The 27,201-nt window shown below is 37.1% G+C and overlaps 11 protein-coding genes and 18 long non-coding RNA genes across 29 annotated transcripts; 10 read left to right on the top strand and 19 right to left on the bottom strand.

Annotated features, from left to right (window-relative positions):
• Nucleotides 1–278: 278 nt before the first annotated feature.
• On the top strand, nucleotides 279–2,701 carry SPOM_SPAC323.07C (MatE family transporter). The gene is made up of 2 exons (NM_001019798.3): nucleotides 279–1,134; nucleotides 1,197–2,701. The coding sequence occupies exons 1-2, from the start codon at nucleotides 473–475 to the stop codon at nucleotides 2,134–2,136; spliced, it is 1,602 nt and encodes a 533-aa protein (NP_594377.1). The 5' UTR covers nucleotides 279–472; the 3' UTR covers nucleotides 2,137–2,701.
• Nucleotides 495–881, bottom strand: SPOM_SPNCRNA.3749. Its single transcript, NR_193112.1, has one exon. It is a non-coding gene; the product is annotated as a non-coding RNA (long non-coding RNA).
• On the bottom strand, nucleotides 2,431–3,761 carry SPOM_SPNCRNA.3748. Its single transcript, NR_193111.1, has one exon. It is a non-coding gene; the product is annotated as a non-coding RNA (long non-coding RNA).
• On the top strand, nucleotides 2,755–4,777 carry uba5 (NEDD8-activating enzyme uba5). Its single transcript, NM_001019797.3, has 10 exons — nucleotides 2,755–2,840; nucleotides 2,878–2,990; nucleotides 3,034–3,197; nucleotides 3,235–3,424; nucleotides 3,464–3,768; nucleotides 3,810–3,997; nucleotides 4,039–4,229; nucleotides 4,265–4,472; nucleotides 4,516–4,591; nucleotides 4,639–4,777. Exons 1-10 carry the CDS (start codon nucleotides 2,806–2,808, stop codon nucleotides 4,720–4,722), a joined length of 1,554 nt encoding a protein of 517 aa, NP_594376.2. The 5' UTR covers nucleotides 2,755–2,805; the 3' UTR covers nucleotides 4,723–4,777.
• Nucleotides 4,194–4,420, bottom strand: SPOM_SPNCRNA.3747. The gene has a single exon (NR_193110.1). It is a non-coding gene; the product is annotated as a non-coding RNA (long non-coding RNA).
• On the bottom strand, nucleotides 4,660–5,463 carry SPOM_SPNCRNA.948. Its single transcript, NR_151339.1, has one exon. It is a non-coding gene; the product is annotated as a non-coding RNA (long non-coding RNA).
• Nucleotides 4,840–6,865, top strand: mtq2 (eRF1 methyltransferase Mtq2). The gene is made up of 5 exons (NM_001019796.3): nucleotides 4,840–4,932; nucleotides 4,977–5,070; nucleotides 5,110–5,171; nucleotides 5,213–5,499; nucleotides 5,547–6,865. The coding sequence occupies exons 1-5, from the start codon at nucleotides 4,866–4,868 to the stop codon at nucleotides 5,730–5,732; spliced, it is 696 nt and encodes a 231-aa protein (NP_594375.1). The 5' UTR covers nucleotides 4,840–4,865; the 3' UTR covers nucleotides 5,733–6,865.
• SPOM_SPAC323.04 (ATPase) lies at nucleotides 5,576–7,694 on the bottom strand. The gene is made up of 4 exons (NM_001019795.3): nucleotides 7,421–7,694; nucleotides 6,856–7,240; nucleotides 6,282–6,793; nucleotides 5,576–6,235 (listed from the first exon to the last, which is right to left on the bottom strand). Exons 1-4 carry the CDS (start codon nucleotides 7,562–7,564, stop codon nucleotides 5,813–5,815), a joined length of 1,464 nt encoding a protein of 487 aa, NP_594374.1. The 5' UTR covers nucleotides 7,565–7,694; the 3' UTR covers nucleotides 5,576–5,812.
• A 19-nt stretch (nucleotides 7,695–7,713) lies between these two features.
• Nucleotides 7,714–9,802, top strand: pex8. The gene is made up of 4 exons (NM_001019794.3): nucleotides 7,714–7,794; nucleotides 7,837–8,320; nucleotides 8,373–8,509; nucleotides 8,553–9,802. The coding sequence occupies exons 1-4, from the start codon at nucleotides 7,733–7,735 to the stop codon at nucleotides 9,595–9,597; spliced, it is 1,728 nt and encodes a 575-aa protein (NP_594373.1). The 5' UTR covers nucleotides 7,714–7,732; the 3' UTR covers nucleotides 9,598–9,802.
• On the bottom strand, nucleotides 8,609–9,232 carry SPOM_SPNCRNA.3746. Its single transcript, NR_193109.1, has one exon. It is a non-coding gene; the product is annotated as a non-coding RNA (long non-coding RNA).
• Nucleotides 9,803–9,891: 89 nt separating the features above from the next.
• On the bottom strand, nucleotides 9,892–11,100 carry SPOM_SPNCRNA.3745. Its single transcript, NR_193108.1, has one exon. It is a non-coding gene; the product is annotated as a non-coding RNA (long non-coding RNA).
• On the top strand, nucleotides 9,933–11,083 carry pup2 (proteasome core particle subunit alpha 5 Pup2). The gene is made up of 4 exons (NM_001019793.3): nucleotides 9,933–9,984; nucleotides 10,023–10,464; nucleotides 10,603–10,705; nucleotides 10,769–11,083. The coding sequence occupies exons 1-4, from the start codon at nucleotides 9,966–9,968 to the stop codon at nucleotides 10,946–10,948; spliced, it is 744 nt and encodes a 247-aa protein (NP_594372.1). The 5' UTR covers nucleotides 9,933–9,965; the 3' UTR covers nucleotides 10,949–11,083.
• A 331-nt stretch (nucleotides 11,101–11,431) lies between the features above and the next one.
• On the top strand, nucleotides 11,432–12,898 carry pos5 (NADH kinase Pos5). Its single transcript, NM_001019792.3, has 2 exons — nucleotides 11,432–11,737; nucleotides 11,787–12,898. The coding sequence occupies exons 1-2, from the start codon at nucleotides 11,542–11,544 to the stop codon at nucleotides 12,749–12,751; spliced, it is 1,161 nt and encodes a 386-aa protein (NP_594371.2). The 5' UTR covers nucleotides 11,432–11,541; the 3' UTR covers nucleotides 12,752–12,898.
• On the bottom strand, nucleotides 11,540–13,148 carry SPOM_SPNCRNA.3744. Its single transcript, NR_193107.1, has one exon. It is a non-coding gene; the product is annotated as a non-coding RNA (long non-coding RNA).
• Nucleotides 13,149–13,282: 134 nt separating this feature from the next.
• Nucleotides 13,283–20,207, top strand: fas1 (fatty acid synthase beta subunit Fas1). The gene has a single exon (NM_001019791.3). It carries the CDS (start codon nucleotides 13,749–13,751, stop codon nucleotides 19,968–19,970), a length of 6,222 nt encoding a protein of 2,073 aa, NP_594370.1. The 5' UTR covers nucleotides 13,283–13,748; the 3' UTR covers nucleotides 19,971–20,207.
• On the bottom strand, nucleotides 13,289–15,146 carry SPOM_SPNCRNA.3743. The gene has a single exon (NR_193106.1). It is a non-coding gene; the product is annotated as a non-coding RNA (long non-coding RNA).
• Nucleotides 15,277–15,720, bottom strand: SPOM_SPNCRNA.3742. The gene has a single exon (NR_193105.1). It is a non-coding gene; the product is annotated as a non-coding RNA (long non-coding RNA).
• On the bottom strand, nucleotides 17,543–18,152 carry SPOM_SPNCRNA.3741. Its single transcript, NR_193104.1, has one exon. It is a non-coding gene; the product is annotated as a non-coding RNA (long non-coding RNA).
• Nucleotides 18,257–18,668, bottom strand: SPOM_SPNCRNA.3740. Its single transcript, NR_193103.1, has one exon. It is a non-coding gene; the product is annotated as a non-coding RNA (long non-coding RNA).
• On the bottom strand, nucleotides 18,795–19,394 carry SPOM_SPNCRNA.3739. Its single transcript, NR_193102.1, has one exon. It is a non-coding gene; the product is annotated as a non-coding RNA (long non-coding RNA).
• SPOM_SPNCRNA.3738 lies at nucleotides 19,988–20,468 on the bottom strand. The gene has a single exon (NR_193101.1). It is a non-coding gene; the product is annotated as a non-coding RNA (long non-coding RNA).
• Nucleotides 20,469–20,638: 170 nt separating this feature from the next.
• rpf2 (Brix domain-containing protein Rpf2) lies at nucleotides 20,639–22,071 on the top strand. Its single transcript, NM_001019790.3, has 3 exons — nucleotides 20,639–20,663; nucleotides 20,711–21,080; nucleotides 21,184–22,071. The coding sequence occupies exons 1-3, from the start codon at nucleotides 20,650–20,652 to the stop codon at nucleotides 21,751–21,753; spliced, it is 954 nt and encodes a 317-aa protein (NP_594369.1). The 5' UTR covers nucleotides 20,639–20,649; the 3' UTR covers nucleotides 21,754–22,071.
• On the bottom strand, nucleotides 21,834–22,091 carry SPOM_SPNCRNA.3737. Its single transcript, NR_193100.1, has one exon. It is a non-coding gene; the product is annotated as a non-coding RNA (long non-coding RNA).
• Nucleotides 22,092–22,934: 843 nt separating this feature from the next.
• SPOM_SPNCRNA.3736 lies at nucleotides 22,935–23,637 on the bottom strand. The gene has a single exon (NR_193099.1). It is a non-coding gene; the product is annotated as a non-coding RNA (long non-coding RNA).
• dlc2 (dynein light chain Dlc2) lies at nucleotides 23,121–24,071 on the top strand. Its single transcript, NM_001019789.3, has 5 exons — nucleotides 23,121–23,235; nucleotides 23,286–23,319; nucleotides 23,366–23,400; nucleotides 23,474–23,570; nucleotides 23,641–24,071. Exons 1-5 carry the CDS (start codon nucleotides 23,209–23,211, stop codon nucleotides 23,703–23,705), a joined length of 258 nt encoding a protein of 85 aa, NP_594368.1. The 5' UTR covers nucleotides 23,121–23,208; the 3' UTR covers nucleotides 23,706–24,071.
• SPOM_SPNCRNA.3735 lies at nucleotides 23,933–24,420 on the bottom strand. Its single transcript, NR_193098.1, has one exon. It is a non-coding gene; the product is annotated as a non-coding RNA (long non-coding RNA).
• Nucleotides 24,421–24,638: 218 nt separating this feature from the next.
• Nucleotides 24,639–27,104, top strand: SPOM_SPAC926.06C (leucine-rich repeat-containing protein). Its single transcript, NM_001019788.3, has one exon. It carries the CDS (start codon nucleotides 25,150–25,152, stop codon nucleotides 27,013–27,015), a length of 1,866 nt encoding a protein of 621 aa, NP_594367.1. The 5' UTR covers nucleotides 24,639–25,149; the 3' UTR covers nucleotides 27,016–27,104.
• Nucleotides 25,650–26,304, bottom strand: SPOM_SPNCRNA.3734. Its single transcript, NR_193097.1, has one exon. It is a non-coding gene; the product is annotated as a non-coding RNA (long non-coding RNA).
• SPOM_SPNCRNA.3733 lies at nucleotides 26,445–26,657 on the bottom strand. Its single transcript, NR_193096.1, has one exon. It is a non-coding gene; the product is annotated as a non-coding RNA (long non-coding RNA).
• Nucleotides 27,105–27,201: the final 97 nt, after the last annotated feature.

Below are 27,201 nucleotides of genomic sequence, written 5' to 3'. Positions count from 1 at the left end.
AAGAAATTTGTAAAATTTGCTGATTGTCGGTACTAAATTTTCAATAGCGAAACTGATAAAAAGTCTAAACGCTATTTGTCCGCTTAGTGCGATTTAAAAATTAATTTTATCTTAATGATATATCATTGGCTCAGTTGAGAGCTTTTGATTTTTGATTGGTTCTCCCTTGTATTTAATCTATGTACGGTACCGATTATCTCTTGCATATCAAGTCGGTACTAGGGGGGACGATTGAGCTGATTAAAAACCTCGCACCGTTCCACGGCTTACCGTTTACCATTGTCTTGTACACACTATCAAACTTGACTTCTCTTCCCCTTATATAGTTAAAGACTTTGTTAATTGTAATTATTGGAAGCTTCATCCTAAGTATAACACAAAAAAGAAAAGATATTAGAAAGGCGAATATAGAGAATTTGAAATATTTTGCTTTTAAAAAATTAATAGTGAAGACAAGGTTAATTCTCAAATTATGAAGCGTTTTTTCTCCAAACTCTTCTCCAAATCCCCGACCTCTGGAAGAGTTCCTTCTCCCGACAGTGATTATTCTGAAGAGGAACAAAGATTACTAGCAGAAGAGAATGGGTACTTCCAGGATAGCAATGAGTATGTGGAGCCTAATATTCCAGCCGTCTACGGTTCTATGATTCCTGTAGCTCAGCAGTTACAGCAGCATCATGTTCATACACCTGGCGAGAGCTTCGCAGATAACGCATCGGGATACCCTGTTATAAAGCACGAGTTGTCAGAACTTTTGCGTCTTGGATCTCCCACCGTCATCGCTTATTTGTTACAATCCTCGGAACAATTTTCTACAGTCTTTACATTGGGACACTTGGGAAAGGAATACTTGGCAGCTTCGTCCCTTTCCACCATGACTGCTGCAATCAGTGCTTTCTCCATTTTCCAAGGTGTTATCTCCTCCTTAGATACCTTAGCCACTCAAGCCTTTGGCGCTAATAAACCCTACAATGTAGCCATCTACCTACAAAGATGTCTGCTTATTTTGGCTGTTTTACACATACCTGTAGCTTTGATTTGGCTTAATCTTGAACATATTCTAATCTTTCTTCACCAAGATCCTATGGTTGCTCATTTGTGTGGTCGTTATATGAGAGTGTTTATCTTGGCTGCGTAAGTACTTTATTAAAATTTGTCCGTTCTCTCTCCTCCTTTCACTAACTGTATTCTTTTAGACCTGGATATGCCGTTTTTGAGGCATTGAAGCGTTACTTGCAAGCTCAAGGCATATTTACCCCTATCACTTATGTATTATGCTTTGCTGCTCCTCTCAATATTCTTTTAAATTACCTTCTTGTATGGCATCCCACAATTGGATTTGGCTTTCTCGGTGCTCCAGTCGCCGTTGCTACTACTTTTTGGTTTCAAAGCATTTGTTTAATATTGTATATTTGTTTCTCCTCCACCCCTATCCCGTGGCCTGGTTTCTCTAGGCAGGCTTTGAAAAATCTATCTCCCATGTTACATTTCTCTTTCCATGGAATGCTGATGATCGTTACTGAGTGGGCTGCCTATGAAATGACTAGTCTTGGTGCTGGTTATTTGGGTACTGCACCCCTTGCATCCCAGTCAATTTTGCTCACTTCTACTTCTTTGCTTTTTCAAATTCCCTTCGCTTTTGCTGTTGCCTCGTCAACACGCGTGGGTCACTTAATTGGTTCAGGAAGAGCCAACTTAGCTCGTCTTTGCTCTCGAGTAGCATATTCGCTAGCTTTGTGCATATCCATTTTTGATGGGTCTTTAATTTTCTGTTTTAGAGACGTTTGGGGAAGCTTGTTTACCAGTGATCCCGAAGTCCTTGCAGTCGTTAAGGACATCTTCCCTATCTTGTCCTTGTTTATTGTCACTGACGGATTAAATGCTGTAGGAGGTGGACTTCTTCGTGGCACTGGTAAACAGTATATTGGAGGTTTAATTAGTATCGGATCAAGCTACTTGTTTGCTTTACCAGTCACCGTTTTTGTTGTTGTATATTTCAATACCGGTCTAAAGGGGATTTGGTGTGGAATGATTTTGTCTAGTGTCACCGCAATTACTTGTCAGTTCACTGTTCTATTTAATACTGATTGGCATAGAGTTCTTCAAGAAGCTCGTCATAGATTGACCCACGTTTAATAAGTTTTCGTTTCGGCCACTCCTTTGATATTCTATTTTACTGCCGAATTCTCGTTCTTCTTTTGTTTCCGCTTTAATAATTACTTTATTTAATAGACATCCGCGATAAAAACGTATCCTCTCAATCTTACAATATATGTTTGATTATCTTTGCCTGTCAGCCTGTCATTCAGTTTACACATGTAGTCAATTGGTTTCTACCATTCCTTTTTCTGCAAAAAATTTAGAGACTTAACAATTAATTAGTATTTATCTTATTACCAAAAAAAATTTGACTTTTCTACTTTTTTGATTGTTGGTTTGTCTTTCTTCATGAGTATTTGAGTCACTATCACGCCGACTCTATACTATTGCCATATACTCAAAAAAAGCTGATTAGGTACAGAAGTTTAACAGTTGTTTTCAAGAAGCCCATATTTCCCTAATGGAAGTAGTTTCATTTTGCTTCACAATTTTAGAATATCAAACTTAGCCGGCCTAGTCATATCGTCGGTTCCCTTTAATTACCATTTTTATTGTTACAAGCCAAATTTATTTTTATTTCATTTGATATATTTTCGTAGAGATTTTGTTCAAGCTGTCTTATTAACATCCTTCTTCCTTCCTACATACATACCTGTAATTTACACGTAACGACTTCCAGCTGTTTTGTCATACTTTTGAACTAGTATGGGAACTTCTGCGAAAATGCAAAAATACGATAGGTATGAAACTCATTAAATCCTTTACTATTAATCATAGACAAGTACGGCTTTGGAAAGCTGAAGGACAGAACGCAATTGAGAAGTCGCATGTGTGTCTTTTGTATGCAAATACTGTAGGGTGTGAAGCTTTAAAAAATTTAATTTTGCCAGGTATTGGATATTTTAAAGAAATTATACTAAATAGACGTAATAGGGATTGGCTCTTTTGCTGTCGTTGATGATACTTCTGTCGATTTCAGTATGGATGGAATGAACTTTTTTATCCAGTACGACCAAGAAGGAAAATCCAGAGCTCGCTGTACGGCATCTTTGTTGCAACAACTTAATCCAAACGTCGAAATGGAATATTTAGAGATGGTATGGCTGTTTGGACGATATACTCTAACGTTTGTAGAGCCCCGAAGCTTTAATAGATAAAAACATTGAGTATTTTTCAAAATTTTCTGTAGTCTTATCCTCAAACTTAAAGGAAAAACCTCTTTTTCGCTTAGAAGAGTACCTTCGATCGCACAAGATTCCTCTGCTACACTTCAATTCAGTTGGCTTTGCCGGCATACTTCGAATTTCGACTCATGAATATACCAGTAAGTTCCTATTTAAGAGGGATATCTAACTAAAGTTAGCTACTCAATCACAACCAGAATTGCCTCAAGATTTGCGTCTGAAAAACCCGTGGCCTGAACTAATTAATTATGTAAAATCAATGGATTTGGACAATATGGACTCATCTTCTCTGTCAGAAATACCGTATATAGTCTTAATCATCCATGTCTTATTAAAGGTCTCACCAGCACACGCGCAAAATTCACAAGAAGCTGATGATTGTGCTATGTTTCGAAAAATAATGGAGGAATACAAGGGAAAATGTGATTCAGAAAACATCGAAGAGGCTTCATCGAATTCTTGGAAGGCTTTTAAGGAATATAAGGTATTTGTATTTTTTAGAACGCATAAATTAATATGAAATAGTTGCCAAGCAACGTATACGAAGTTTTACACGATACTCGCTGCGTTAAAATTCAGGAAGATTCTGAAAGCTTTTGGATCATGGCGCATTGTCTCAAAATGTTCTATGATGAGACAGAATTTCTTCCACTATCTGGATTATTGCCTGACATGAATTGTTCTACTCAACAATACGTAAAGCTACAGGTCATGTACGTTTTTTGTTTAACTTTTACCATTACTAATATTTCAGCTACAAAGAAAAATCTGAAAATGATATTTTAAAATTCAAAAAATACGTTCAACAAACGCTGAAACGTTTAAACCGATCAGTCGAGGAGATAACCGATTTAGAAATCAAGCATTTTTCTCGAAATTGTTTAAATATAAAGGTTATGGATTTCAAAACAATGAAAGAGGAGTATCAACCTACATCAAACTCAGGTACGTTAACAGTATTCGCTTTTGTCTGACCGTAGTTCTCGAATCATCCTCGATTGACTCAAATTCTTTACTTCCGTGGTATTTAGCGTTTCGCATATATGATACAATACTTGAAAAACATGGAAAAAATTACAAAGAAGCGTTCAGTGATACAACTAAAACAATCAGCGTTGCTCAATCATTTTTGTCCCAAATTGGATTAGAGAAATTTTTTGACGTTGTTTACACAGCTATACAAGAATTGTACGCTAAATTTCTTATTCTGACTTTTTACTAATAGTTTCAGAGAACGCGCTGATGGTCATGAACTTCATTCAATATCATCTTTTATAGGTGGTATTGTAGCTCAAGAGACTATAAAGGTATGAAAAATTTATACAAATACTATTATGGACTAACTTTACTTTAGTTACTAGCCCAACAATATCTTCCTTTGAATAATACATTCGTCTTTGACGGTGTTCATAGCAGGACAGAAACGTTTAAATTATAATTAGAATCAGTATTTATTATTAAATGAAATTTCAAAAAAATTCATCATATTCCAAAAGTTCCTATCCCAAATCAAACATTCTCATATCATTTGCACCACAGTCTGACGTCCTTCTTCAAATAAGTAGGTACGCGTAAGAACGAATGCTTTCGACCCCAGTTACATCCCAGTTGCGTCTAAAAGAATTTCAAGATGTTTATGAACCAGCTGGTATGTTATAAAAGGTCAAAAAAGCTTGCTAATTACACTTTTAGAGGACACGTTTGCTTTGCTCGATGCGCTTGAAAAGGATGCCAAAAAATTGCGCCAAATGGCTGAAATGAAAAACTTATTAACAGCGGAAATTGGGTAGGTTTTTGGTTAAATCGTGAAGATATTAACCTGCAGCTGCGGATCTGGCTGTGCATCCTCATTTTTAAAAAGTGGGATTTTGAAAAACAAGCCAATTGGTACGGTTGCAAACCACAAAATATAATATGCTGATGTCTAGTTCATTTTATGTCCGACATCTCAAATTCTGCGTGTCGTGCTAGTAAGATAACTGCTCTGAATAATCGTGAGTTGTATAAGGACGATAATGGGTTGTTCATTACCGTACAAACTTCATTCCTTGACGGAATTAGACTCGGGAATGGAGTTGATATTTTAATATTCAACCCTCCATATGTTCCTACCGAGTTCGAAGAAATACCAAGTGAAGCTGCTACTATTGCTTCGGCTTGGGCTGGTGGTACCGATGGTATGGATGTCACTAGCACTTTGTTAAACCAATTAAAGGTAAGGTCAGACCTTTATATTTACATTAATAACTCATTTATGGATAGGATATACTTTCACAAGACGGAGTATTTTACATGGTTGCAGTTGCTCGCAATAAGTTACACTCTATTTGTGAAATATTGCAAAAGGATGGGTTTATTGTTAATGAGACTTTAAAAAGAAAAGCTGGGCGTGAAACACTAAGTATTCTAAGAATTTATCGGATTGGTAATACAATTTGGGATGAATAATTCAAATTTTTGGGGTCAATCAAAAAACAATCCTAGAAAGGAGTCGAAGAATTATACACATTCAATAGGGATGTTCATCATCAAGCATGTATGACAAGTTTTCCATTATCAATGTGAGCCCTTCTATTTACGCAGGCAGGGAGTTCATCTTCGTAATGAGAAATTATAACCATGGCTTGGGAAGGAGAGAGCTTTTCATTTAAGTAATTATGCGCCATATGGACATATTTGGTATCTACTCCCTGGAAAGGCTCGTCCAAAACAACTAAGCGAGGTTGTTTGACAATAGCACGACAAAACAAAATAAATCTCTGCATGCCAACCGAGATACTGCTTAATGGTTTATCTTTAATATCCTTTAGTTCAAATTCCTCTAAGATGCTACTAATTGCTGCCAACCGAGTTTCGGTTAACTTTGGGATGGTAAAGGTGGTGCTCCAGGCGCTAAGAAGAGCTTCAAAGCATGTATGTTGCTTCGGGAAATGATTGTGTATCTCTGGAGACTAAAAAGTCGTTAGTTTTAAAGACTATTTACTTTTATAGACTTACACAATGCCCTATGTTTTCTTGGATATCGAATATAGAAATTCCAGTGCCGGGCCCAATGCTTTTTCCAAAAAATTTAATATTGCTAGCAAATAACTTGGGGTGGTCTCCAACTACATATGCTAAAAGTGTAGTTTTACCGCTTCCATTGCTACCTGTTAAAGCCCATCTTTCTCCTTCTCTAATAGTCCAATTTATGTCAGAGAGTACTTTTCGTCCCCAGTAAACACAGTTGAGATGTTCCATGGAAATTAAAGGCTTGCCTATTGTAATAGGCTTGCTTTTTTTCATCTGGGGCTTGACAGGTATGTTAGTTGAGTGACTGGTCATAGGAATATACTGTTCCTTGGGCCCTTGATATGTGATTTTTTTATTTTTCAATTCCAATACATGTGTGATAAAGTCGGGAATTTTGTCCTGAGGACGTAAGGAAAGTACAATCTTTGGCGAACAATGGTTTGACATTTCACCTAAAAGTGAAGACAAAACAGATCTTGAAGTAACATCAAGTCCAGCTAAAAAAAATACTGTTAGTAATTGTATTAACATAAATTGCACCCCTTAGTGGCCAGCGTACCGTAAGGTTCATCAAGTAAAAGAAGCTGCGGCCTTTGCACAAGTTTCGATGCAAGCATCGCTCTTCTAGATTGTCCATTGCTCAAATTTATTAAACTCGAAGGAAGTAAATGAGATAACTGAGTCATAGATGCGGCCTCTTGTACATGTTGAGAAGCAAACTTCTCATTCCCTCGATAAGCGCCCAAAAGCCACTTCTCCAATGTAGTGTCATGTTCTTTGTCTCTAAAGGAATGATATCTTTCAGAGTAGTATGCGGCACGCTGCTGTCCAGAACTTTTAAAATCAAGCAATTGGATTGCTTGCCATGGGCTATCAGATTTGCCTTTCAAGAATGGATATGAAAAACTAGTGGAGGGTGAGGGTGTAAAGGAACCTTGTATACACTGTATTGAGTTAGCAATTTAGTAAAGTTACTACCATGTAATTAATGATAATAAAAAGTGTTTGGTTTCCGACTAAGGGACAAAAATGAATTGTACAAAGCTGATTTAGTAAATTTGATGAATTGCTAAAGCTTTAGCGCATTTTTACTCCAAACACTTCGCATAAATTACAAAACATACGCGCAAGAATGTAGTCCTACCACTTCCAGTGTTTCCAATAATGGCCCAATTTTGCTTTCGAGCTAGTTCAAAAGACACATTCTTGAAAAGGGGAAATCGCGCATCTAAGAATGTCGTATTGGCAAATTTGACAAAAGACGCCATGCTGCAAGATATGGCCGCCGCTATATGCTCAGCAGCTTATATGGTGATTGTTAAAGTAATTAATGAAATGAGAAAACTCCGTATAAGTCAATTTATAAGTTGCAGTTTGATTCTGTGGTAGTGATCGTACGAAAGATAATAAGGCTTCCAGAACACTGCGTTTTAATTATGGAAGAAGCCATTAACAACGTGCTTCTTCTGTTACGAGAGGACTCGATATCTTTAGAAACGTAAGTCCGGTGGTTTTTAATCCATTTTGTTAACAATCCAAGTGTCCTATGGGAGACACACTATGTCTTACTCAATTTACATAATGAACAGAACCTTCGACTGGTGGTAGCACAATTGATTGCTTGCGGTAGAATATGGGACTATTGGAATGAGCATCGTTCTGAATACTTTGCATTTTGGGTTGAATTGATAAGCAGGAAAAAGGTAACGAATAACGGTTTGCCATTTTCATCCTTCGTGAAAAGCATTGTAGGCATTCTTGAGGTAGATGCAAGCAATGAAATTCTTTGCTTTCGAAGAATTTGTCTCCTTTGCGTTTTTTACAAACTATTGAGTTGCGATCATATCGTCAACTTACAATACCCCTTGAAAAGAGCAGTTAGCAAAGCTTTATCAAAACAGATAAAAACGCATCAATTTTCAGGATTTGAAGCCAATTTTTTACTGCAACAACTTTTTGCATCTGTCGATTCATCAGCGAGCGATATTTCTTTTGATGCATTTTCGTTACTCCCTCATTTATTGGTAAGTAGCAGTAAATATAGAACTCCAAAAAACTTTATACTAATTGTCTCAGAAATGGGAAGAAATTGTTTGGAGCGGTTTCATCAATTATTTGGATACTGAACACAAGCGGGATTCCTTGCCTACAGCTGTTTTGTGCCATCTGTTATTACGCTTATCAACTTATCAGCAAATCAGCATTATTAAAAGGTTAGTGTTTGACTTCACTGTTCTGGAAGACTAAATGATGCAGGTTAATAACTCTAATTGACAAGGCGATTCCCTCTTGGAAAAGTCGTTCCTCTGATTCTAAATATAATGACCATCAGTTTGTTAAAAAAAATTTTTTCTCAATAATTATGGTTTTAGAATCATTGGCAAAATCTCAGTACCGTAAAAGCAATGTATTGGCTGCAGACCGATCTTTATGTGAGTATATTATTTTGACTTTGTTTCATATGGAGTATCTATTCTCTTTTGTTGCATCATCATGGTCTACATTGGATTTTGTAATAACAACATGCTTGAGTCGTGTTGCTCAACCAGCCAAGTTTATCTCGGAAACTGTGCGGGAAGCCATTATAGATTCAATTCAACTCGAGGGATATGTAGACTTACAAAAGCTATCAGGCTCTCCAGTTTTGGTAACTTTGAGTTTTATCAATAATTGGCAAAATCTCATATGTCGACGTTTAGAAAAGCAAACAGTCAACGAGAAAGTTATAACGTTAAGCTCCACTGCTAAAGAAATATCATCATTAGGTCTTAGTTTCGCTGAAAAACTTATATCTCAATCTGACGAATCTACATTATGCAAACATTATGTTTACGCGTCGCTGTATGCGTGTCTTTTTTGTAATCTAAATGAGGGCTCTCCAAAAGACTATCTAGACAATGACATTTATGTTCATGCTAGGTGTCTCTTCTTGCTTACCAAAACGTTGAATCTCGACTCTCTGAAGAGCATCCTTTGCTCGAGAGTAAGGTTATACTATAACATCGAAATAGCTTATTATTTCACAGATGTTTTATTGAAATGGTTTCAGCCAATTATACGATATGAATTTGACAACGCCCTTATTTTTTATAAAGCTTCAATCAGTTTAGTAAGTGTTCTTGCTCCTGCTGCTCAAAAGCAATTCTTATCCAATTATTTGAATTCAATTCAAGGATTTTCAACTGAAACCAAAGAAGACTTAATTTTCCTTGTATCTTCCCAAATTCGTCAAATGCCCTATCAAAACGCTACTTCCTTGCTATCCTTTTGGCTATCTATTGTCGTAGGTCGTGCAGTTTAAAAACTCTATAATTTAGATGAAGGATAATATTTTCCGTTCTTTTCCAAAGCTATTGAGCTATTGGATTGTTTTTGGTTACACTACAATATCAATTATTGTAACATGAAACGTGTATATTAGTCAGTTTCGTTTTTTTTTTATCTTCAAATTCGAATTATTATTTTCAATATACCTATTATAAACATTTGTTTACCTTTCTCCTCTGTACATATTTTTATTTAATTTTTATATTCACTAATAACGGAGTGTAACGAATAATCTGGTTTACGATATATTAGGCAACGTATTATAGGGAATATTAACGATATTATCATTTGGCTGGGTTTTGGTCAGTCAGCAACTACTACTTTACACGTTCTCTTTTAAAAATGTTTATGACTAGATCAGGTAAGTAAACTGTACAAGTTTCTTAAGCTAATCTTTAGAATATGATAGAGGAGTAAATACCTTTTCTCCTGAAGGCCGGTTGTTTCAAGTGGAATATGCAATCGAAGCCATCAAATTAGGATCCACTGCTATTGGTGTGAAAACTAAGGATGCCGTCGTCCTTGGTGTTGAAAAGAGATTAACTAGTCCACTTATGGAATCTCATTCTGTTGAAAAGCTGTTTGAAATTGATTCACACATTGGTTGCGCAATTTCAGGCCTAACAGCTGATGCCCGTACAATTATTGAACATGCTAGAGTTCAAACACAAAATCATCGTTTTACCTATGATGAACCACAAGGTATAGAAAGTACTACCCAGTCAATTTGTGATCTCGCACTTCGCTTTGGTGAAGGAGAAGATGGCGAAGAACGCATCATGTCAAGACCGTTTGGTGTTGCTTTGTTAATTGCTGGAATAGATGAGCATGGTCCTCAACTGTAAGTCAAAATTATTTTATTTTTATGGAACGATGTGGCTATTGTGTTAATGCTTTTGTTTTTTGATTATCTTCGTACACCTGCCATTGTTTGGATTCCTTTTGTTGTAATTCGTTAAGATGCTAACTTCCTATACAGATACCACTCTGAGCCTTCAGGTACATATTTCCGTTATGAAGCTAAAGCTATTGGTTCAGGTAGTGAACCCGCGAAAAGCGAACTAGTGAAGGAATTTCACAAAGTACGTATTAACTTTATTTGCTTTATCTTTTTCCTTTTTTGTTAAACTAACAATGTCGTTCAGGATATGACTCTCGAGGAAGCTGAAGTATTGATTCTCAAAGTACTTCGACAAGTAATGGAAGAAAAGCTTGATTCCAAAAATGTTCAACTTGCCAAAGTTACCGCTGAGGGTGGATTTCACATCTATAATGACGAGGAAATGGCCGATGCTGTAGCACGTGAACAGCAAAGAATGGATTAACCTATGATGATTTAAATTCCGCCAATATTACCAAATAAAGCATGATTAGTCGAATGTTACATAACTCTACAGACTTGTTTCGCCATCACCTTTATCCTTTTCCTAGTATCTATGATTAGAAATGTATTCCTTTCATCTTTTAACCGTTTTTGTGTTTGTTCGGTTGATTGTTTATTGTATTTTAATTGTGATTAACCATATATGTAATATCAGTATATGTAACGTATCTTTTCTTTAAATGAACCTTTTGCTAATAAACAGCTTTTATTTGTACTAGTCTCCAGGTTTAAGTCAAATTTTATCGATTTATCGGTTCATATGGTTTGTATCGTGGGAAGTCATAAAATATCCAATTTCCAATAAAAAAAAATATATACAGTAAATAAAATCAAAATTCTGATCGTTTAAAAGATTTACAGGCAAAATTTTTTATTACAGTAATTTTACCATTTGTATAGGATTTCTGACTAACTAGCGTTTTTTACGTGTTGCTTCATTATATATCTTTGCCTTTGAATTTGAAGGTCCGGATCCCACTTTACTTCTATAAAGACTTTTCGAAAAACCATTTTTATTAAAATTGGATCAATCTAATGATAAGAGCGGCAAATGGCTTTAGAATTAGTGTTAGAAATACAGCAGTCTGTTTAGCTCCTAATTTTCGCCAATTGAAAGGATTTTCGATTATTAATTTAGGTTCTTTACAATATTTTCGTTATAACTCGGTCTATTCAAAGTCAATACGCCTTGTAAACACCTTAGAGAATCGCATTGTTCCAGTGTATAAAGGTAGTGTGAACAAAAATTCATCCAGGCAAAGCTGACTCTTATGTAATAGAATGTGCATCCCCACAATCAATCGGTGGGAAATCTAATTTGAAACAGCTACAATGGCCGAAGCCGCCCAAAAACATCTTGATTTTAAAGAAAAGAATGGACGAACGTGTTGATCACTGCTTCGAGACCTTGGTACAGCATCTACAACAAACTTATCCAGATATTTGCATTATTACAGAAACAGACGTCGCAAAAAAATTTTCTTATCTAAATCTGTACACGTGGACAGAAATCTCGGATTTGGAGCAGAAGGTGGATGCAATTATAACTGTAGGGGGTGATGGAACTATTTTGCATGCTGCATCTTTATTCGCAAGATCAGGAATGCCTCCTATACTCTCATTTTCTTTGGGAACGTTAGGATTTTTACTACCATTTGACTTTGGATCGTTTCAAACTGCATTCGCCGATTTTTACAACTCACGATCGTTCGTGCTTATGCGGATGAGACTACGTGTAGCAATGAAAACCAAATTGTATAACGAATCAATTTACGCTATGAATGAAATGCATATCCATCGAGGTTTAAGTCCTCACATGGCAGTGCTAAAAGTGTTTGTAAATGACAAGTTTTTGACAGAGGCCGTTGCAGATGGCCTTATCATTTCTACACCTACTGGCTCTACAGCATATTCACTTTCCTCCGGCGGGCCTATCGTCCATCCTTCAATCAATGCTCTTTTGCTCACACCCATTTGCCCCAACTCGCTTTCATTCCGACCGGTTTTGTTTCCCGATACTTTTAAAATCAGTATTGAAACATCAAACAAATCAAGAGTACGACCGCAACTTTCGATAGATGGACGACCTCTTGGTCTTACAGACATAGGACAGCGAATCGACATCACTAGTGTAAAAGACAATGCAATTCCTTGCATCATTCGATCGCACAAAGAAGACGACTGGGTGAGTGATATTGTTAGTTTGTTACGCTGGAATCATCCTTTCCATAGAAAAGGTTGGTAAGAAGGGCAAAAAGGCGAGTATTTGGTACTAATTTGAGGAACGCAAGGAATCTTTAGACTGCCTATAGACTTTTAAAAGGTTTGCTTTCCTTTACACTAGAGATATTTTGTAAATAAATAAATTAACCGTTATAAACTAAAATTCTTTAATATAATAATATCTATATGATAATAATTTCGTAATAAGGAATCTCGATTCTGCCTTTGCTAGCGAGAGGATAAGCTGAATGTCTTTAGCATGGATTCTCCATGTTTGAACTCCACCTCGTTGTTTATTGCTACTATCCGTTAATCATTTATACTGAGGCTTATCAATTATCGTTAGTCTAAATTCATATCAGCAACCGGCGTGAAAAGACGCGGGGTCAATAGATTGGAAGAAAAAACATATACAGCAAGTATACCATTATAACTTTCCAAAAAATATTTTAAATAAATTTGTGTATTTATACTTACATTTATCGAAATGTTGGAAACCCACGTGACCACTTCGTGTGGGAATAGTTTAGAAGCGCGTTTAGTGGATCCTACCAATTCCCAACAACTGACCTAGTCTGGGAACTAGCTGTCTAACAGATCACACTTTTACTCATCCTCTTTATATAAATAGACAGTTCTGTAACTGGCAAAAATTTTAATATCCTCAACATTCCTTCCGTTTGACGATTACGAACGGAGAAAGTTGTGCTGAAAAGGAAGTATAAATAATTAGGGACGAACAGTAGAGTAATACGTCCTCATTTACTAATCCTTTGACGCGTAGAGTTTCATTTAAATTTGCCGGATTTATAGATACTGTATTTTTTTCATTAAGGCTCCCTTTTTTACGACGGATTTTCTGGCATACTGACTGATTGGTGTCTTACGAAGAAAAACGCAACGTTAAAAAAGGTCGATACACCTTGGCTACATATTTGTGTTGACATTCTTTCATTCCACCCATAGACCTACCTTTGTTTTATATACGGTAATTTCTTTCTCATATTATCATTGAAATCATGGTTGAGGCTGAACAAGTTCATCAGTCGCTGAGGTCGTTGGTTCTTTCTTATGCTCATTTTTCGCCTTCCATTCTAATTCCTGCTTCACAATACTTGTTGGCTGCTCAGCTTCGCGATGAATTCCTGTCCCTTCATCCCGCCCCTTCAGCCGAGTCGGTGGAGAAGGAAGGCGCTGAACTTGAGTTTGAACATGAACTCCACTTACTAGCTGGTTTCCTCGGTTTAATTGCCGCCAAAGAGGAAGAGACTCCTGGGCAATATACCCAGCTCTTAAGAATTATTACTCTTGAATTCGAACGCACCTTCTTAGCCGGTAATGAGGTTCATGCCGTCGTTCATAGTTTGGGATTGAACATTCCTGCGCAAAAAGACGTCGTTCGTTTCTACTACCACTCTTGTGCCTTGATTGGTCAGACCACAAAATTCCATGGATCCGCTTTGTTAGACGAGTCCTCGGTAAAATTGGCGGCCATTTTTGGTGGACAAGGCTATGAAGATTATTTTGACGAATTGATTGAACTTTATGAAGTGTATGCTCCTTTTGCAGCTGAACTGATCCAGGTGCTCTCTAAACATCTTTTTACCCTTTCTCAAAATGAACAGGCATCAAAAGTTTATTCCAAAGGACTTAATGTACTTGACTGGCTCGCTGGCGAGCGACCGGAACGTGACTATTTGGTCAGTGCTCCTGTCTCCCTTCCCCTAGTTGGTCTCACACAGCTCGTGCACTTCTCCGTAACCGCCCAAATCTTGGGTTTGAACCCTGGAGAGCTGGCTTCTCGCTTCAGCGCAGCTTCTGGTCATTCACAGGGCATTGTTGTTGCTGCTGCTGTTTCCGCTTCTACTGATTCAGCTTCTTTTATGGAAAATGCCAAAGTTGCTTTGACTACTTTGTTTTGGATTGGTGTTCGCTCTCAACAGACTTTCCCAACAACTACGCTTCCCCCTTCAGTCGTTGCTGATTCGCTAGCTTCATCTGAAGGAAACCCCACTCCCATGTTAGCTGTTCGTGATTTACCCATTGAGACTCTGAACAAGCATATTGAGACCACCAATACTCACCTACCTGAAGACAGGAAGGTTTCTCTTAGTTTGGTTAATGGTCCTCGCAGTTTTGTTGTCAGTGGACCTGCTCGCTCTTTGTACGGTTTGAACCTTTCCTTGCGCAAAGAGAAAGCTGATGGACAAAATCAATCTCGTATCCCTCATTCAAAGCGTAAGCTTCGCTTTATCAACCGATTCCTTAGCATTTCTGTTCCTTTCCATAGCCCCTACTTGGCTCCTGTTCGTTCTTTATTAGAAAAGGATTTGCAAGGTCTCCAATTCTCCGCTTTGAAGGTTCCAGTCTATTCTACTGACGATGCTGGTGATTTAAGATTTGAACAACCTTCCAAGCTTTTATTAGCTCTTGCGGTAATGATTACTGAAAAGGTTGTTCATTGGGAAGAAGCTTGTGGTTTCCCCGATGTCACTCATATCATTGACTTCGGACCTGGTGGCATTTCAGGCGTTGGTTCGTTAACACGTGCCAACAAGGATGGACAGGGCGTACGTGTGATTGTTGCTGATTCCTTTGAAAGCTTGGATATGGGTGCTAAATTTGAAATTTTCGATCGTGATGCTAAGTCAATCGAGTTTGCTCCTAACTGGGTCAAGTTGTATAGTCCCAAGCTTGTCAAGAATAAGTTGGGTCGTGTATACGTTGATACTAGATTGTCTCGTATGCTAGGTCTCCCTCCCTTGTGGGTTGCAGGCATGACTCCTACTAGCGTTCCTTGGCAATTCTGTTCTGCCATTGCGAAAGCTGGCTTTACCTACGAGCTAGCCGGTGGTGGTTACTTTGATCCAAAAATGATGCGCGAAGCCATCCACAAACTTTCTCTCAATATTCCACCCGGTGCTGGTATTTGTGTTAACGTTATCTACATTAATCCCCGTACTTATGCCTGGCAGATTCCTTTGATTCGTGATATGGTTGCTGAGGGTTATCCCATTCGTGGCGTTACTATTGCCGCTGGTATTCCTTCATTGGAAGTTGCTAATGAGTTGATTTCTACATTAGGTGTTCAATATCTTTGCCTCAAGCCTGGATCAGTTGAAGCTGTCAACGCTGTCATTAGCATTGCCAAGGCTAACCCCACTTTCCCCATTGTTTTGCAATGGACTGGTGGTCGTGCAGGTGGCCATCACTCGTTTGAAGACTTTCATTCTCCCATTTTGTTGACATATTCTGCAATCAGACGCTGCGATAACATTGTCCTCATCGCCGGTAGTGGTTTCGGTGGAGCTGATGATACTGAGCCTTATTTGACTGGTGAGTGGAGTGCTGCATTTAAACTTCCTCCTATGCCTTTTGACGGTATATTGTTCGGCTCACGTTTGATGGTAGCTAAGGAAGCACATACGTCTTTGGCTGCGAAGGAGGCTATTGTAGCTGCTAAAGGTGTTGATGACTCGGAGTGGGAGAAGACTTATGACGGCCCTACTGGTGGAATTGTCACAGTATTATCCGAACTTGGTGAGCCTATCCACAAGCTTGCAACACGTGGTATCATGTTTTGGAAAGAGCTCGATGACACTATATTTTCGCTTCCTCGTCCTAAACGTCTTCCAGCCTTGCTTGCTAAGAAACAGTACATTATTAAACGACTTAATGACGATTTCCAAAAAGTGTATTTCCCTGCACATATCGTAGAACAAGTATCTCCTGAAAAATTCAAGTTTGAGGCTGTTGATAGCGTTGAGGATATGACTTATGCTGAACTCTTGTATCGTGCAATTGATTTGATGTACGTTACGAAAGAAAAGAGATGGATTGACGTTACTTTACGTACTTTTACTGGTAAATTGATGCGCCGTATTGAAGAAAGATTTACCCAGGATGTTGGAAAGACAACTCTTATTGAAAATTTTGAAGACCTTAATGATCCATATCCTGTGGCTGCTCGTTTCCTCGATGCTTACCCTGAAGCCAGTACTCAAGATCTCAACACTCAAGATGCTCAATTTTTTTACTCTCTTTGCTCCAATCCTTTCCAGAAACCAGTTCCATTCATTCCCGCAATCGATGATACTTTTGAATTTTACTTCAAGAAAGATTCCCTTTGGCAGAGCGAAGATTTGGCTGCCGTTGTTGGTGAAGATGTTGGCCGTGTTGCCATCCTTCAAGGACCCATGGCTGCCAAGCACTCGACAAAGGTTAATGAACCCGCTAAAGAACTTCTTGATGGTATTAATGAAACCCATATTCAACATTTTATTAAAAAGTTTTATGCTGGCGATGAAAAGAAAATTCCTATTGTTGAATATTTTGGTGGTGTTCCACCTGTCAATGTTTCTCATAAAAGTTTGGAATCTGTTTCTGTTACTGAAGAGGCTGGTTCTAAAGTTTACAAATTACCAGAAATTGGCTCTAACAGCGCTTTACCTTCTAAGAAGTTATGGTTTGAGTTATTGGCTGGTCCTGAATATACATGGTTCAGAGCTATCTTTACCACCCAACGTGTAGCTAAAGGATGGAAGCTGGAACATAATCCGGTACGCCGAATTTTTGCTCCACGTTATGGGCAGCGTGCTGTTGTTAAGGGCAAAGATAATGATACTGTTGTTGAATTATATGAGACTCAAAGTGGAAACTATGTACTTGCTGCTCGTTTATCTTATGATGGTGAAACTATCGTTGTCTCTATGTTTGAAAACCGTAATGCTTTGAAGAAGGAGGTTCATTTGGACTTCTTGTTCAAGTACGAGCCCTCTGCTGGTTATTCACCTGTGTCAGAGATCCTTGATGGCAGAAATGATCGTATCAAGCATTTCTACTGGGCTTTATGGTTCGGAGAGGAGCCTTATCCTGAGAATGCTTCAATTACCGATACTTTCACTGGCCCTGAAGTGACCGTCACTGGAAACATGATTGAAGATTTTTGCCGTACAGTTGGAAATCATAATGAGGCCTACACTAAGAGAGCAATTAGAAAGCGTATGGCCCCTATGGATTTTGCAATTGTTGTTGGATGGCAAGCAATTACCAAGGCTATTTTCCCGAAGGCTATTGACGGCGATTTGCTTAGATTGGTTCATCTGTCTAACTCTTTCCGTATGGTTGGTAGCCATTCATTAATGGAGGGAGACAAGGTAACCACGTCTGCTTCTATCATTGCTATTTTGAACAACGATTCCGGTAAAACCGTCACTGTCAAGGGTACTGTTTACCGTGATGGAAAGGAAGTTATTGAAGTTATTAGTCGGTTCTTGTATCGTGGTACTTTTACTGACTTTGAAAATACTTTTGAACATACCCAAGAAACCCCAATGCAACTCACCCTTGCTACTCCCAAAGACGTCGCTGTCTTACAGTCTAAGAGTTGGTTCCAGTTGCTTGATCCTAGTCAGGATCTTTCTGGATCAATCCTTACCTTCAGACTCAACTCTTATGTTCGTTTCAAGGATCAAAAAGTAAAGAGTTCCGTTGAAACTAAAGGTATAGTCCTTTCCGAATTGCCCTCAAAAGCTATCATCCAAGTCGCTTCTGTCGATTTTCAATCCGTCGATTGCCATGGCAATCCTGTCATCGAATTCTTGAAGCGTAACGGTAAGCCTATTGAGCAGCCCGTCGAGTTTGAAAATGGTGGTTACAGTGTAATTCAAGTCATGGATGAGGGATACTCACCTGTCTTTGTTACTCCTCCTACTAACTCGCCTTATGCAGAGGTGTCTGGTGATTACAATCCTATTCATGTTTCTCCTACATTCGCTGCATTTGTTGAACTTCCTGGTACTCATGGTATTACCCATGGTATGTATACTTCTGCTGCTGCTCGTAGATTTGTTGAAACTTATGCTGCACAAAACGTTCCTGAGCGTGTTAAGCATTATGAGGTTACATTTGTGAATATGGTTCTTCCTAATACTGAGCTTATCACTAAATTGTCACATACCGGTATGATTAATGGACGTAAGATTATCAAGGTTGAAGTCCTCAACCAAGAAACTTCAGAACCTGTTCTTGTAGGTACTGCTGAAGTCGAGCAACCTGTTTCTGCATATGTTTTCACCGGTCAGGGTTCTCAAGAACAGGGTATGGGTATGGATCTATATGCTTCAAGTCCCGTAGCTCGTAAGATTTGGGACAGTGCCGACAAGCACTTCTTAACGAACTATGGATTCTCCATTATTGACATTGTCAAACATAATCCCCATAGCATCACCATTCACTTTGGTGGTTCTAAGGGTAAAAAGATTCGTGATAACTATATGGCTATGGCATACGAAAAGCTCATGGAAGACGGAACTAGCAAAGTTGTCCCAGTATTTGAAACCATTACTAAGGACTCTACCTCGTTTAGTTTCACTCATCCTTCCGGCTTATTGTCAGCTACTCAATTTACTCAACCTGCACTGACATTGATGGAGAAGTCGGCATTTGAAGACATGCGTTCTAAAGGTTTAGTTCAAAACGACTGTGCCTTTGCTGGTCATTCTTTGGGTGAATATTCTGCTTTGTCCGCTATGGGTGATGTTTTGTCTATTGAGGCATTGGTAGACTTAGTATTTTTGCGTGGCTTAACTATGCAAAACGCTGTTCATCGTGATGAATTGGGACGTTCTGATTATGGTATGGTTGCAGCAAACCCTTCACGAGTGTCAGCTTCCTTCACCGATGCTGCTTTGCGTTTTATCGTTGACCATATTGGCCAACAGACCAACTTGTTGCTTGAGATTGTCAACTATAACGTTGAGAATCAACAATACGTTGTTAGTGGTAACTTGTTGAGTTTGTCCACTTTAGGTCATGTACTTAACTTTTTGAAGGTCCAAAAGATCGATTTTGAAAAACTTAAGGAAACTTTGACTATTGAACAATTGAAAGAACAACTCACCGATATCGTTGAAGCATGTCATGCTAAGACTTTGGAGCAACAAAAGAAGACTGGCCGCATTGAGCTGGAACGTGGATATGCCACAATTCCCCTCAAAATTGATGTCCCCTTCCACTCCTCATTCTTGCGTGGAGGTGTAAGGATGTTCAGAGAGTATTTGGTGAAGAAGATCTTCCCTCACCAAATTAACGTTGCCAAGCTTCGCGGCAAATATATTCCTAACTTGACTGCCAAGCCTTTTGAGATTAGCAAAGAGTATTTCCAGAATGTATATGATCTAACTGGTTCCCAACGAATTAAAAAGATTTTGCAAAACTGGGATGAATATGAGTCATCCTAGATATAAAGTATAAAGTTATTGGTTATGCATATGCATATGGTGTGATCTCTTTTGTTCTTCGTCTATTACTTTTTGTTACAAATTGTTAATTTTGGAGTTGTGATGCATCTATATCTTTACTTCCTAGATATTTTTCATTTATGCGCATTGGTGCATTAATGTCTGTGGCTTCTGATATAGAAACTATGGGTTTATGATTTGTTCTTCAATAAGATGTCCAATATTGACTATCAATTAGTTCAAATTTGTTAAACTAGATTATTGTAAAAGAAGAGTTGCGTAATTAACTACGAAGTGTTGTGAAATCTAAGCAAGTAACTTGATTTTTGTTTGATTTGGATATGACGGATCGAGCTACAGTGTTTCGTCGACCTAATTTACGGCACCTGCTGAGTTAAAAGGTAAGGAATACTTTGTACAGAATATATTGGAATTAGGAAAGTAAATAATCCTTGAAAAATGCATAATCATACATTTTGGAATTTTTAAAGTCCTCAATAAAAAAGATATAATTTTCTATTCAGAAACTAAGCAATATTTTCTAAATAGGTTATCATACACTATGCAATTTTATCGCATTTCAATTTTGTTTCGTAAATGATTTTACGGTGTCTTTGAAATGTCAGTAAATGAAAGAATACCTTGTTAAGAATTTAACTTAAACGACCACAGCTTTACAATGCTTCGTCAAGTGTAAGAAGACAATTCATCTTTGTAATTCCGAAATATTAACAGTCTAGTAAACCTAAAAATGCACGCACTAAACGTGCTCTGGAAAAGCGAGAACCAAAACTAGTGGAGGGTGCAAAAACCGCAATTTTTTTGCGTGGAAATGCAACGTCTCAAATTTCCTTGGACGTTTTGGGAGACATCCATGCTTTGAAAAAGCCTTTTTCTGTAAATTTTCAAAAAAAGAACAACATTCTTCCTTTTGAAGACGCATCTTCCCTTGAATTTTTTTCAGAAAAAAATGATGCGGCGTTGGCTGTGATGGCGACACATAACAAGAAGAGACCTCACAATCTTACGTGGGTTAGATTCTTTAATTATCGTGTTTTAGATATGATTGAGCTTGGCATTGTTAATTACAAGTCAATCCAATCCTTTTCGGTAAGTTCTTGACAACCTTAAAAGAAAAGGGGAAATGCAAAAAAATTTTGTAACTCCTTCAATATATAAAACATTTAATTTAACTAACGTGTTTATTGTTCAGGCTACACCAATTGTCCCAGGCACTAAACCCATGATTTTATTCCAAGGTCCTGTGTTCGATGCTCACCCTACTTATCGTCATATAAAATCACTGTTTTTGGATTTCTTTAGAGGAGAGCCTATTCAAAAACTAGATTCTGCGGGTTTATCATATGTAATTGTAGTTTCTGCTGCTGAGGCTCAAGAAGATGAAACAAAACCACTTCCTCTCGTTCATTTCCGTGTTTACGGTACCAAATTACTGAAAACAAAGACAAACCTTCCACGTGTTGAACTTGAAGAAATGGGACCTCGTATAGATTTTAACATTCGTCGTGTCCAACCCGCTGAAAGCGATGTTTTGGAAGAGGCTCTTAAAAAGCCCAAGACTCAAGAACCCAAACCCAAGAAAAATGTTGACGTTGATATCATTGGAAATAAAGTTGGTCGTATTCATGTTGATCAACAAGATCTTGGTAATTTACAAACTCGTAAGATGAAGGGTTTAAAGCGCTCTGTTGAGGAAAGAGAAGATAGTGAAAATGAAGAAGTTGAAATCGAAGAAGATGTCATTTCAGATGCTAGCGAATAATTTCTAATTAATTATTAAACATATTGAACAGCTCGACGTGCTCTTCTTGAATTCACAAAACGTCACTGGGTCTAATCAGGTCGAAAATTACGCTATGATTTTTTGGAAATGGTACATTGGCTTTAACGGAAAAATCGAATATTATTAAATAGAAGGAGTAAATATTTGGAAAAGTTTATTCGTGGATTGTGCCTTATTTGTTTGCAGGTGTTTCCTTCAAACAAACATGTACAGTGTTTGTTTCGTTATAAAAAAGTAAGTTACGGTAGGTTCTTTGGTTTAGAGGGAATATCAAATATTTTTTTTTTTTTTGGGATACGTCGTAGTTAAAAAGTTTGGTTTACAACGTGAAGGTAAAGAATGATTTCGGAACTTGAAGCTTGTGGTAGCTTGTTCGCAAAAAGACATAATTTAAGAGAATTAGTATTAAGGACCTAGTGGTTAGTATATATGCTATCATTTGGTTATGCTGCTAATTATTATAAACCATTAATGGTTTTGGTGAAAATAAACTGTACCATACTAAATTTGTAAATTTTGGAACACCGGTATTTAAATTTTAGCTACGTTTTTTTTTTGAGTGATTTAAATTGAATGTTAGAACAACTTTAAGCCAAGAAGTTATATGTATTTAGAGGACATCATATTTTACTGAAGTATTTAAGTACAATAGCATAAGTCCATGTTTTCATAATAAATGTTGTACGGAATTTAATTACCTGAGTTTACAAGTCAATATTAAAAATAAAAATAAAAATTTAAAAAACAAACAACAAGATAAACACATTTAAAAACCTCAACAAGTGGAAAGGATTTAAACAATTAAATCATAATTTCATCATTAACTTCCTCCGTATATGTGCGGTTTTCAAGAATAATGGAATTGTTTTTATGAAATGTGAATTTTTAAGCATTTTGTGTATCACAACATGGCCAAAGAAAATATAGAACATATAAAATATTCGAAAAAAAGCAATAAAAAATTGAGCAATTCTGAGCATTTAATTACTCTATAATATGGTAAATTATGATATTATTTTAGTTTATCGATAAACTTGTAAAATAAAAAATATTATCATAATGAAATAAATCTATATTACAATTTATAATATATCTTTTATATATAAGAAAATATCGTAATACTAGTAAAGTACATGAAATTGGAAATGTGTGAGCAATAATGGAATCAGTTTCGCTAGCTAATAATAATGCCCTTTCACAAAAACCCGAAGTACCTATAGATTAGAAAGATGAGTTTTATTAAGGAACCTTTTTACTGATCTAATTATTAGTCATTCAATTTAAGGAAATTCCGACACCGCTAGCTCCTTACCATTTTAAACAGGACACACGTGTTTGCAAAATTTAACTTTCACAATGTTGAGGAACCCTGCTACTGAGCAAGAGGATGTCGAAAAATTATCCTCTAGTCGTACTAAGAATGAGGAAAGATTGATGGCAGTCATCAAGGCTGTCGATATGGTAAGAAAGCTGGTTTTATTATGGATCTCGAAACTAATCGATTATTATAGTCAGAGAAGATGCAGCAAGAAGCTATTCACGCAGGTAGATTTTTTTAAACATTAAATTATTTGTTTCTAAGACGTTTTAGCTGTTCAAGCAATGGAAAAATTCACGATTGAGAAAGTACGTTAGTTTTATTAAAAAATGAGGTCTCGTCCACCTCTGTCTTTTTTCTAGTACTAACATAGAGATAAAGGATATTGCCGCATTTATCAAACGAGAATTTGACAAAAAGTTTTCACCTACCTGGCATTGTATCGTAGGCAGAAACTTCGGTTCGTTTGTCACTCATGGTAAGTCGACATCGGTTTCTCAATTGCATATGTAACTTTATCGAGCCTCATCAACTGACACTTTAAATAGAATCAAGACACTTTATTTACTTTTACCTTGGGACTGTGGCTTTCCTTCTGTTCAAGTCTGGTTAGAACTGCTAATTGCAATGGTAACTGCTATGCTGGAATGAGGATGTCCAATTCAGTGGTACCTTTGTCTTAATAGCTACATCGTGGGATGTACTTCTCTTGTTTCTTTGCATATATGCAAGGGGTTACATTTACGCTCTACGCATATTTAAATAGCATGTAATGCTGATGAATTCAAATCAATTCTGTTAACACGTTCTACAAAAAAAGAAACATTTTATCTGAAAGAATTTATGTTTGAAATGTCAATTTATTTTCATATGTGCCGTCCCTTTTCTAGCCATATTTTATTATTACTGTTTTCCCTTTATCGATCGTTTAACTGTTAGTGAGTAGTTTTAAATACTAGGAATTTTTTGCCAAATTTTAATTGCCTACATGGCCAGTGAGATTGAAATGTCTTGAAGATTTTAGCATAGAAAAATGGAAATTTCTATTTTCTGAATGAAAAGATTAATTTTATGATTTGCCAGCTTCAAGCTTATACCTTTTGACATATAAACTTCTGTTCAACTTGAAACTCAAATTGGAGGGATATCCGCTGAGTATCTTGTTGTTAGTTCTTCCATCGTGCTTGTTGCTTTAAATGAATGTTGTATTTTGAATAATACTCGTATTACTTGTACTTGTTAAACTGACCGTATGTATTAATCCTATTTGAAATTTAATCGATTTTCAATAAAACTTACATTAATACAACCAAGAAATTTACACAATTACAATTTCAGCGGCCTTTTCACGTAAGATTCCAATTTTTGGCTTTACTATACACAGCGGTTTTTTCAAAATTGGGAAGATTCATAAATATATATATGTATAAATATTGCTTTTTTCTAAGAAACAGAAATATTTTTTCGCGATGGAATTTCACTTTGCGCACTTGCAGCGATCTGTATCTAAGAAACCTGCTAGCCACCAAGACAGGCGTCTTTTACCAAGAACCGCAGGCCACCGCGATATAAATTAATAGCCAAACTGATAGTTTGGTTCCTTTTAACCTATATTTCATGCAATAGGTTTGTGGGATTCTTTTCTATTTGAAGAAACTCTAGTTGTTTAAATTATTCTGCCGTTTAATACCTCACCGCACTTTTTGATTTCCAAAAGAACCGTAAGATTTCGTTTCTTGATCGGGAATTGGCAAAAAGGATATATACATTAGCATTTTAAGTATTATTAACGCATATAATTATTCACCGATCGTATTACTGCGACCTAATTGCAGCGCAGTTGAATTCCATTATTTAAAGGTTGTCTTCGGTCCTTTATCCTACTTTTATTGTTTATACATTTACATTTCTTTTGATGCTTAAATTTGGTGTCTATTTTTTCTAATCGTCTATCTCTATCTTCTCTCTCCATCATTACCGTTTGAAAGAGCCGTGCATCACTTAGTTTTATATAATTCCCCATTCCTACTTGTCACGACAGAAGACATATCCCCAAAATGGGGTCTACTGTCGACGGTGAGAAATACATTCGAAATCTAGCATCTTATATTCGCTCACATGAAAAGCGATTCGCACGTGCTCCTTACAGAGCACCGAACCATTCAATATTTAGTGACCGCCCAGTGCAGTTACAGCTAACGGTACATCATCTGTATTATTTATTGACCAAATTTGAGGAACTAGGTGTAAATACTGGGCCTTTAAACATCCGAATTGAAAATTTACACTCTGAGACATTTCCAAGTGACTACACATCCTTTCTTAATCAAAGTCCAAAAAAGAACGACTTTGATGATAACATGAGTTTAAACAGTATTGTGACAATGGGAAGTATATTATCTAACGTTTCTTCTGTATGGAGTATTTTTTCCACTGCTCCTTCGGAGGCGAGCGAAACTCGTAACAAACAAAGAATTTTGGCTATTTTACGCTATATCTATTCCTGCTTTACCAAACTCCCTGCCATTAGTTTGGTTTATAACCCGAAAACTCCGCTGATATCTCAATACGAAGAATTTCCTTTAGATACCGCTGTTCCCATCACTGTTTTTAAAAACCTGTCATCTCTTGAAATTAGAGGCTACGACATTAGATCGATATTTGGCTGGGATTTTCTTTCTACGACTCTTAAAAGCCTCATCCTTCATCACTGTGATTTAGCCGATTTATCTGAAGTCCTCATCAAGCTGGTTCTTGATGATGCTGAGCTTTATCGTTTTCGCTCTTCTAGGCAAACTTACCCTCAACAGCCAAACTCACAACCTTGTGAGCAACATCCAGCACATGCTAACTTGAGACGTTCGGTATCTTTGGGATCCAAAGATTATCTTAAATCTTCGCATCCACCCGTTCATAAGACACTTTCGCAATCTGTACTCGTTCTTTCAAAAGATGGGAATGCCTCTTCTTCTGGTGGTACGGAAAACCAATCCGCGAATAGCTCTAGTTCTTTAATGGAAAAAGATGCTATACTGTCTTCCTCGTCTTGGAGTCAACTCCTTTATCTACGTTGCTCCTCCTGTAAATTAAAAAGCATTCCAAAAAATGTATTTCTTTCATTACAGTCCCTTGTATCTCTTGATCTCAGTGGAAACGAGTTGACGGAAATTCCATATGCCTTGGGTGAGCTTCCGCAACTGTGCTCATTAAATTTGGCTTCTAATAAAATAACGGGATGCAGGACTTTTTATCATATTTCATTATCCCATTTGCAAATCTTGGTATTATCCCGCAACCACCTTACCAGTCTTTCTGGCCTAGAAAATGTTCCATCTTTGGAAAAATTGGATATTCGTGACAATTCTATTACAGACGTGGTGGAGTTTCGTCGATTGGTGGGTAACACAAATTTTGAAGAGGCATATCTATCTTTAAATCCATTCACCAAAACATACTCTTCCTATCGAATCACAATTTTTAATTACTTTCGGGAATATCCTGGGTCCAAGGATATTATGCTGGACGGAAGAGGTCCTGGTATGCTAGAAAAGATGTACTTGTCGGAAAAAGCTTCTGCTCCTGAGCGAGTTATTTCTTTGAACCCCGTTAATCAGAAAAGTCATTCACCTGCTATTAAATCAAGTTCCACACTAAGAAAAGCAAGTAAAACTAGAATTGTTGATTTATCTGCACCTAACTCGGCAGTATTTTCTAAAAATGCATCTGGTGGAGATACATCTTCCAACGTCTCTTTATTGAACGGCTCGGCATCAGAAGAAATTCCACAAAATACTGAATCGGGCCAAGTGTTTCGAAAAAAAATAGAAATGCTAAGGCAAGAAGCCGGTCCTGAATGGGTAGATGCGCTCATGAAAGAAAGCGTCGTGAAACACAAATTTAGAAATAAGGATGAATCTGTTTAATTTGTACTGTTGTACATCGCACACTTTCTTTAACGATTTGATGAACCAACAGCAGTACTAAATATTTGAATTTAATTTTATCGTTGGAATGATTACAAAGCTTGTTGATAGAACATGCTTAATTGTGTACATAATATATCGTGTTGTTTAAATGAATCCGTTTTAATTAAATGCTTTGCAAGCCAG

This window comes from Schizosaccharomyces pombe, assembly GCF_000002945.2.
Source record: "Schizosaccharomyces pombe strain 972h- genome assembly, chromosome: I".
NCBI classification, from domain to species: Eukaryota; Fungi; Ascomycota; class Schizosaccharomycetes; order Schizosaccharomycetales; family Schizosaccharomycetaceae; genus Schizosaccharomyces; species Schizosaccharomyces pombe.
The sequence above is the reverse complement of the archived record's forward strand: the minus strand, read 5'-3'. Positions and strand labels throughout refer to the sequence as shown.